The sequence below is a fragment of the Durio zibethinus genome, chromosome 13 (assembly GCF_047325235.1).
Source record: "Durio zibethinus cultivar Kanyao isolate XHJ-2024 chromosome 13, ASM4732523v1, whole genome shotgun sequence".
Classification (NCBI taxonomy): Eukaryota; Viridiplantae; Streptophyta; class Magnoliopsida; order Malvales; family Malvaceae; genus Durio; species Durio zibethinus.
The window spans coordinates 8,113,431-8,122,711 of record NC_143174.1 but is presented as its reverse complement, the minus strand read 5'-3'; the positions used below and the strand labels follow the sequence as shown (position 1 = coordinate 8,122,711).

General features: G+C 30.2%; 1 protein-coding gene across 1 annotated transcript; it reads right to left on the bottom strand.

Annotated features, from left to right (window-relative positions):
• Window positions 1–278: 278 nt before the first annotated feature.
• On the bottom strand, window positions 279–1,635 carry LOC149515296 (uncharacterized). Its single transcript, XM_089742411.1, has one exon. It carries the CDS (start codon window positions 1,633–1,635, stop codon window positions 415–417), a length of 1,221 nt encoding a protein of 406 aa, XP_089598537.1. The 3' UTR covers window positions 279–414.
• Between the last annotated feature and the right edge of the window lie 7,646 nt (window positions 1,636–9,281).

Genomic DNA, 9,281 nt, shown 5'->3' with positions numbered 1-9,281 from the left:
GACTTATCCGTATATTTTATATTAAAATTTTGATATATTTTTAAGATAGATATTTTCAATAAATTTTTTATAAAAATTTCATAATTGTATATGTATCGATTAAATTTAAATTATAAATAATTATTTATTTATTTTTATCTTCGCTTTAAATTTTATCAATTCATTGATTTGCATTTTTTATTAAAGTTTTTATTAAATCTAAAAGGAACTTCACAAACTCAAAAACTTGATCTAAGTTGTGTTGTGCAATAAACACATAAGTATAACAAATCATTTTATTATATTTCTGAAGAGCTTAAATCATGACATGCGTTGTTATTGCAAAGTTATTTTCTACTAGGTAAGTAGATCATTACTTATTTTAAACGGTACTCCAAGAGATAAATATTAATTGCACCAATTGTATCGGGAGCACTACATAGGTTCTTCTTTAATCATGACAACATGAAGGGGGCCTTTCTTGGCAGCTCCAGAAGGAGTATTCAGACCAAGTCCCTGATGAACCTCCTCTACATTCTCAATTTTGACAGCAATGTCTTTCTTTCTTCCCACAGTATACCCCTTAGCTATTCCCTTTGAAGACTCAGGCAGAGCGGTAAGTCCATGGCTCGACCGCACAAGGCGAAGATTCCTCCGTCTGCACTTGGCTGCCATCCTTCTTCTCCTCTCTTCTTTGCTCTCTTGCCTGTAGTGAGTCTGAATATGAGCTGCAAACGTTTGCGATGTATAAAAAGTGGCGAAGCATTTAGGACATCCATATACGCCTTCAGGGTAATAAGGAAGACTATGAGTCCTACCATCATACCCTAATGAATAATCATACTCATTTTCATCAGAAACTTCTTCGAAGATGCTATGAAAACTTGGTTGGTTTCTCTGGGGGCTGGGGCCTCTCACCTGGCTGCTTCCATTATCAAAACCTATTCTGCTATCATAGTTAGGACTTCTCTCTTGGTTCATGTTGTAGTTGGACTTATTCAGGTTATGAAGATTTCGCAAAATGACAGCAGTTTGGTCAAAACTAAGGCGTTGGTTATCAAAACTAGTGTGTTCATATGAATAAGCAGATGTAGGATCGAAAAATGTTTCTCTTTTGACATTGACATGATTGTTATGGTTCAAAAAATTAAGAACTTCTTGGTTCATTGATGGGTTCTCAGAGCGTAAGAAATTCATGACCTGATTGGGTTGGTTTCTCACAGCAGGTTGTGCTTGGAAGCAGACGCCACTGGTCGGAAAAATTCCTTGATTGCTGACTCTATAGCTCGAAGCAAACATGCTCCCCATAGTTGAGGTTGAAGTAAGAAAACGAGTAGTTTTCACAACCTCAGTGACGGTAGTGACTTCACTTAGCGGAAAGGCAGGTCGGTTTTGCACTGGGTTAGAATCAATGACACTATGAACCTGAAATCTATTCGGTGAAACATAAGCTTTCTTCACTTCCGAGACTCTATGGCTGATCAGACCAAGCTGGCCAAGACCTAAATTAGAGCCAATCAGGCCACCATCTCTCAGATGGTTCAAGCCTAAGTTTGAATCAGTGGATGAAAGAAAAAAACGGACATCAATGGTTTCATTGCCGCGGCCTAAGCCATCTGATGAATTGGAATTGCAATGATTGAAACTAACAGCCATGGGAAAGAATAAGAAAGAATGCAAATGCAGGACCGTCTTAGGGGGGGGAGAGGGATGCAAAATCTGACCTGTTACTCTGTGACTGTGAGGGATAATTTTGGTTCGATGTATTGTTTCTTATAGAGGAAAAGCAATCCATTTTAGGACAAAAAGAATTTATAAGGCAATGCCACGGGGATAACATTCAGCAATGCACAGGTTTGACCGCTCCCAAAAGGCACCAAAAACTTCATTATAATTTGTTGATAAGGGCGAACCTGCCTATTCAAGATCATTAGAAGGCAAGCAAGTAAATGTAAAATGGAGACATTTATTGAGTGCCCGTTTATGGCGAAGAATTAATTTTCTTTCGTTGGATAGGAGGACAACCAACAAAGCTCAAAAATCAACACTTAACTGAGAAGAAAAAGCCAAAGAAGCCCATAAAATGATAAACCAACTCATATTTTTGATCTTTTGAATTTGGGTCGTTCTAAAGTAATATTACTCATTATTTCACTAAAGACGAGTGAATAAATTAATATTAGTGCACTGCGAGGTTTGCTGTAAATGATGGCATCAAAATTTGAAGATAAATAATAAAAAAAATTGGAAAAACCTCTTGATGATGATATATAGGGTAGCAAATTTACCAGGGCATATAATAATCTAACATTTGTGGAATGAAGCTCACAAAAATGGAAAAGGATCCAGGTTATTTTACCAATACCATATATATTTATGGACAACAAAGCTTATTAAAGCTTCGGAGCTGTCATTCAGAAATTAACTTCTTTTAATTTTATCATCATTTGCCAATATATTAGCAGTTACTTGTAAGAACAAATTAATGATATCATGTATATAATTTCTATATATATATATATATAATATTTGATATACTATCAGTATAAATATTTAATTTTACAAATGATTAAAAAATTGATATTTATTTTATTTTTATTTTTAATTAATTTTTTAAATATATTTTAAAGAGTATGTGTTATTCTTCTAATCTTGTTTATAGAGTTTAAAAACTCAACTATCAGTATATTTGATAATTATATTTAAAGGGATAAGAGCAATTTACATCAGTATAAATATTGAATTATTTGGATTCGGGTCATTCAAGTTCACATCATTTCAAGTTTAATTTATTAATTTTTAGAATTAAATTAGATTAAATTTAAAAAGATTATTTGATCAAGTTCGAGTCATATTTTATTATAATTTTATTAAAAAATAAAAAAATAATATTTTAAGAAATAAATATAAATATTGTAATTTGTATGCTTTAAATTAAACTTAATTTTTATATAAATGAAAAATATGTGATTTTATTATACTTGACAAATTTAAATACTATATGATGATATAACAACAAAATCTTTTAGAAAAATGTGTTCCATGTTTAGTAGAATCGATACAAATTTTAATAAATATAAGACACAAAAAATATATATGTTTAATTAAATCGTGTTATACGAGTACATATATTAGATACGAGAAACGTATTTGTCACGTTTGACAAGTTTAGTAGTTTTTTATATTTATTTTAATTTAATAAAATTATATAAAAACTATTTTAAACTTTTAATTGTAACAAAAAATTATATATTTAATATAATCATATAAAAATTATTTTGAATATTTATTTATGATACACATTTATTATGCAATTATTTTTTATTAATAATATAAGTATAATATGAATAATCATTTTAGTATAATTGTATCTCATTATTTAATATTTTATTGTTTTCAATTTTAATATAATTGTAGTTTATTATATAATTTATTCTAAATTATATGATTATAAATTCATAATATAATTATACCATAAACATTATGCATACACAAATCAATGGCTAGTTTTATATATTTTATTCTAAATCATTTGATAATTAATACCCATGTATAATTATAGGACATTATATAATTTTTTTTTTGCTAAGTCAAGGATGATTTTGTTAGAATTAAATCAGAGATACAATCATCAACAGAGTGATTCAAAGATACAGTAATTTTAACACCAAGTCCAATAATTACACCAGAAAACACCCAAACAATATATAGCACATCTATCACCAAGCCACAAAACATCTTTTACCGAAACACCCCATCTCTTGCCAATACATCTGCCATTTCATTAGCTTCTTGAAAGACATTCACAAGTCTCAATTCTTTGAGTCAGATTCTATTAGCAAACCCACTTTTTTCCATCTAATTTCCATAAACACCTTTTAAGTTATTTTCATAGCCAAGAGTTCTGCTATGTTAAAGTCTTGAATTCCTACCGGCCTTAAAACATCACAATATTACTTTCTCATTTCTCAGGACACCCTCCCATCCTGCTGGTCCTGGTTTCTTTTGTTGCACCGTTAACACTGAACTTTCAAAAGCCACTCGGAAGGGGTATCCACTGTATACCATTCTTTTTTTGTTTCAATGATGAAAAATCCCAACCACATCTCTTCGGACAACCCCACCACAATGAATCTAAGAATGCCGCCTTCTCCTTTGTTGCCATTATCCAATGAAGGAACCTTACCTTAACTAGAGACAAACAATTCATCCACTGTAATATTTCCTTCTCAAACACCAACTACATTTCTAGCCAACCAAATGGTCCACCGAGATGTTGCCACTGTAACAAAACACAATGACTTAAGGGAACCAGAAGAGAGAGGATTAAAATAATTCAACATAAATTCCTTCAATGTTTTTGGTTGACGCCAGTAAAGATTCCACCAGCCCAAGAACTTATTCCAAAATCCACCAACACACAGTTAAAACAACACATGATTAGTACATTCCTCCACTATTTTACACCATGGACATAGGCTTGAAGGTTAGAAATTTGTAGACCCCATTTCATCAGAATAGTCGAAATCCTATCTAAACCCATCAGCCATATAAAGCACTTTGCAAATTCATCAGAAGCCAGTAGAAACAATCTTAAGTAGCCTACCTTTGAGGACATATTACTGCATCATTCGAACTCCCAGTAGCAGCAGAGAAAACCCATTCGTAAATTGTATTTGGCCAGACTCTTTGAACAATCGCTTCAAGGACTTCCTTCGTTTCTTGTAATAACACCGTGCCTATTTTATGTGAATTCACTATGCTCCTCAACACCCTAATTTTGCAGAATTTCCAAGCCTTGAATGTTCCATACCAATATTTTCATTTGTGACCTAACCCTAGCAACCCATTCAAAACCACCTAACAAAATAATTTCCGAGTTCAGCCCTAGTACCTAATTACTTAGTCCAACCTTTTGTCAACTGCTTCCAATTCTATTAACTTTCAAATCACAATACCATCCTCACATCTCGCAACCATTCCTAACATTTTTCCTACCGTCCATGTTGACTGTTCCTTTTCCATGCCCAATACTCTATTTCTATTCTGAAAATCACCATTCGACAGTGAAGCATTCACAATACTTTATTCACTCGGTTTAGCACTCGATGCTCTCAGGTTTTTCTTAGCCTTTTTCCCTTTTTCCTGTCTTCTGCTAGTTATTTTACTTAACAAAGCTTCCTCTATTTCTACCAAGCTTCGAGCTTTCCCTTTTCTTTTAGATAAGTTTCCTCGCCCTTTATTATTATTTTTACTATCAGCCGCAAAATCCTCATCAGACAAAGCCAATGTATCCCAACATTCTTCTACTCCAACATCATGGGGCCTGTAACTAAGTGTTGTACGAATGACGGGCAAGCTGATTTGAAGACTTTATTGGCTAAGCCATCCTTAAACCTTTATTATCATAATTTTTTTTAAGAAATCAAAATGCTATGTGTTGGAAATTTTCATTTTTGGTTTGATTTTTTTTCTTTTATGTTTTTTGAATGATGGTTATTAAAACAAACTCGGTGCATGTGATGAATGAATGCAAGTGAAAGATATTTGTTTTTGGACAAATTTCAACACTAAGAATTTTTCATTAATTTCGAGGTACTTTTGTTACATAAAACTTATCATTCATGATGATCCTTAGCCTCGTCTTAGAAAGTTCACTAGGTGTTGCTGATATTCTTTTGTGGAATAGATGCCTCGCCTTAATGTCTCTACCTTTTCAACCATTTCTCTTGCTTTCTTCACCCAAAATTATTTAACCACATTGATCAATTGTTCCTTGATCACCATAGGAATAAGGATGTAATTTACCCATACTTTTCACAAAATATTTTTTTTCTTTATTTAACTGACCCTAAATGATGGATAAATTTTTTAAATTATTTTATGTAAGATCCAAATGCACATTTTTGGGCAACCCAGACACATAACCGATAGGCAAAAAATCTCCATTCTTTTGTTAGGCTTCTTTTGACCAAATAAGTATCTCATTATATAAGTCACATGGGATGTTCATAGAAGATGAGTAAATCTATAGTTTTATGGGATCTATGAAAGAATTTCTTGGAAAAAAAAGTTTTAGAATAAATATCTCAATGTGGGATTATATAATGTGATTTATGCAAAAGGAAAAAGAAGAAAAAAATAGGAAAACAAGATTAAGTTAGCGTAAAAATGTGGTTCGAGATTAGAAAAAAAAGTTATTTTGTGAGATTTTTCTTTTTTTTTTTAATACATGATTTTTTATGTAAGATCCAAATGCACATTTTTGGGCAACCCAGACACATAACCGATAGGCAAAAAATCTCCATTCTTTTGTTGGGCTTCTTTTGACCAAATAAGTATCTCATTATATAAGTCACATGGGATGTTCATAGAAGATGAGTAAATCTATAGTTTTATGGGATCTATGAAAGAATTTCTTGGAAAAAAAAGTTTTAGAATAAATATCTCAATGTGGGACTATATAATGTGATTTATGCAAAAGGAAAAAGAAGAAGAAAAAAATAGGAAAACAAGATTAAGTTAGCGTAAAAATGTGGTTCGAGATTAGAAAAAAAAGTTCTTTTGTGAGATTTTTCTTTTTTTTTTAATACATGATTTTTTATTTATGCATGTTTTGGTATATTTTACAATTTGGTGGGCAAGGCTCTACCTAAGGTTGGCTTTCTACGGCTTATTACATGCTTGGTTCATATTGATATACATCTAGAGGTTTTCGAATTATTCCTCATTGTCGTCCATCCTAACTAGTAAGACACCTCAATCCTGACATATTATAGGCTACGAACAGGAATGGTTTAATTTGAATAGAAGTATTTCACTTGCCATTACAGAGGTTATCATCTCATAAAAGCATAGGTACCTCTTGTAAAGGACAAAGCTTAGGTATAGAGCTCATACATGAAGTGCAATATGTCATCGTGTGTGCAAATATCTCTTAATTTATTGAGAATAATATGTAAAAAAATGAATAATAAACAAAAGGCATAGTTAATATGTAATACAAGTGATTTTTTTCATTGATTTTTTATTGAAAAAGAAAAAATTAAAAATTAAAAAAATTATAGTTAAATACCGATTAAGACCATTTAAATCAAAATTAAGGATATCATATAATTAATTTTGACTTGACTATCGAAAAAAATTTTAGTCCCCAGCAGAGTAGCTGAGCTATTATAAAGGTTTTGGTGATTGCTAAGCGAATTTAAAAAAATAAAAAGAATTGCGACCAATTTTTTTAATAGGTGCGATTACCCACCTATTAAAACTAATTTTTTTAATAAAATCTTAAAATTAATTAAAATTTATTAAAAAGCTAATTCTAAAGTCTGCAAAATAATTTGGGTTCGAGAGTTAGTTACGTGTGAGAAATGATTAGCATCCTCATAGCACCCATTTAAAATGAAATTAATTAATTATTTGTTATCCTTTAATCTTGACAAAAAGGTCTTTAATTTAGTATTCAAAAATAATTTCCTTAACTTGCTTTATTTATTGTAATGTTGGTTTTTTTAATTTTATTTTTTTGTGTTGATTTTCATTATTATTATTTTTTATTATTCTATTTTATTTGAGAAAAATAAAATAAAACCTTGTTATTGAAAGAATTCCTAAAATGTTTCGGTATGTTGGTATCATTGAAAGAATTTTTTTCTCACATAGAAATTTCTTAGACATCGCTACTCAGATTATCTCAGAATTCCATCATCAAATGCTTGTATTTATTTTTCAAAAATTAATGACATACATGCAATGCAAATAATGAACTATTAGTGTGCACGTTTTTTTTGCCTTGTTTTAGAAAATTTTGTTTATTAGTTTTTATTTATTTTTAAATTTTTTAATCTTTTTTATTATAGAAGAAAAGAAAAATTTTTATTGTATTAAAATTTTTTATAAATACTCCAATATGCTAGTAGTATTTAAAAAAAAATCTTCTTATCTAGAGAATTCTTAAAAATCACTACTTTGATTTTTTTTAAATCTCTTCATCGAATAAAAATTTTCTTTCTTTCATTTTATTTATTTATTTAAGAAATGGTAGAATTTAAAATTACCAAAAATTTAAAATTTATTTTCTTTGAAAAAATAAAAATTTATTATGGAACATAAATAAAAATATGTTAAAAATAAAATGATAATAATGAAAAAAATGAAAAAAAAAATTGAACCAGATCAATTAACGATTTGGGTGGTTTGGTCTGGTTCAGCGTGGTCCAAGTGCTTTTTTCTACGATTTGGCTAGTTTTAACGGTCAACGGTCTAGTTAGACTAGTGATTGGTTTGATGAAGAAGTAGGTTGTTAGGTTGGATGCATAGGTCATTGAGTTGAGTCAATGTACAGATCTTTTGAGATCAAAATGATGTTGTTTCATGCTTTTTTTCTATAAAAAAACCAAATTCTTTTATTTCATTTTCACCTTTTCTTCTTATTCTTAAGAAAAGATTTTAATCCAAAAAATTCCTCCTAAGCCTCTGCCTAGAACCATAGCCCACCACGACCAGCCATTGCCATGCCATCGCTATGTTGCTTCAATCATCAGCTGCTGGTTATCGTCACCGGTGACTAAAAAAATGCTAAAAGCCGTAAAAAAATTTTCCTCAATCTTTTTTACGTCTTTTCAGCCTCTCTTTTACCTAAAACTTCCATAAATCTCCTAGATTAGCCTTTAAAGTTTTAGTCAAGACCCTTTTTTTTTGTTTTATAGTTTTTGTTATATTTCAGCATTGGTTCCTTACCTCAAGAGATGTGACTTGTGTGTTTTGATTTTTTTTTTTTTTTTTAGTATTTGTTTGCAAATTGAAAATTTTTTTTAATGGAAGGTTATTGTTCTTTTTTTATAGAAAATTTTCTTTATTTTTCTTTTTAGTAGAATCTACCTTTTTTATCTTCTATTTTTCCTTACGTGCTTGTTGGAAAAGCTCTATTTATAAAGCTAATATTAGATCCCAAATCCTAGATTTTTTTTAAATTTTGGTTGAAATTTTAAGCTTAAAATTAAGTGGGTTGTTAGGGCAATGATCGATTGTCAATACGGTAATGTAATTGGCGATAGTCAAGCAAGATCTTCGATCTAGATAGCTTGTTAGCAAGTAGTGCATGTGGTGTATTTAATGTATCGGAGACTTTTGGTGAAGAGACCTAAAAAGAAGAAAGAACAAGAAGAAATAAAATAAGAAAAAAATAATAAAATAAATAAAATTAAAAAAGTAAAATAAAATAAAAATTCCATTTGGGTTAAAATTTAATTAGGCTTTGGTCCAATTAACATAGAATTTGGACCTCTTAAGTCTAATTGTTT

Excerpts from the sequence above, each read along its gene's own strand:
- LOC149515296 (XM_089742411.1), bottom strand. The coding sequence starts at position 1,635 with ATGGCTGTTAGTTTCAATCATTGCAATTCCAATTCATCAGATGGCTTA.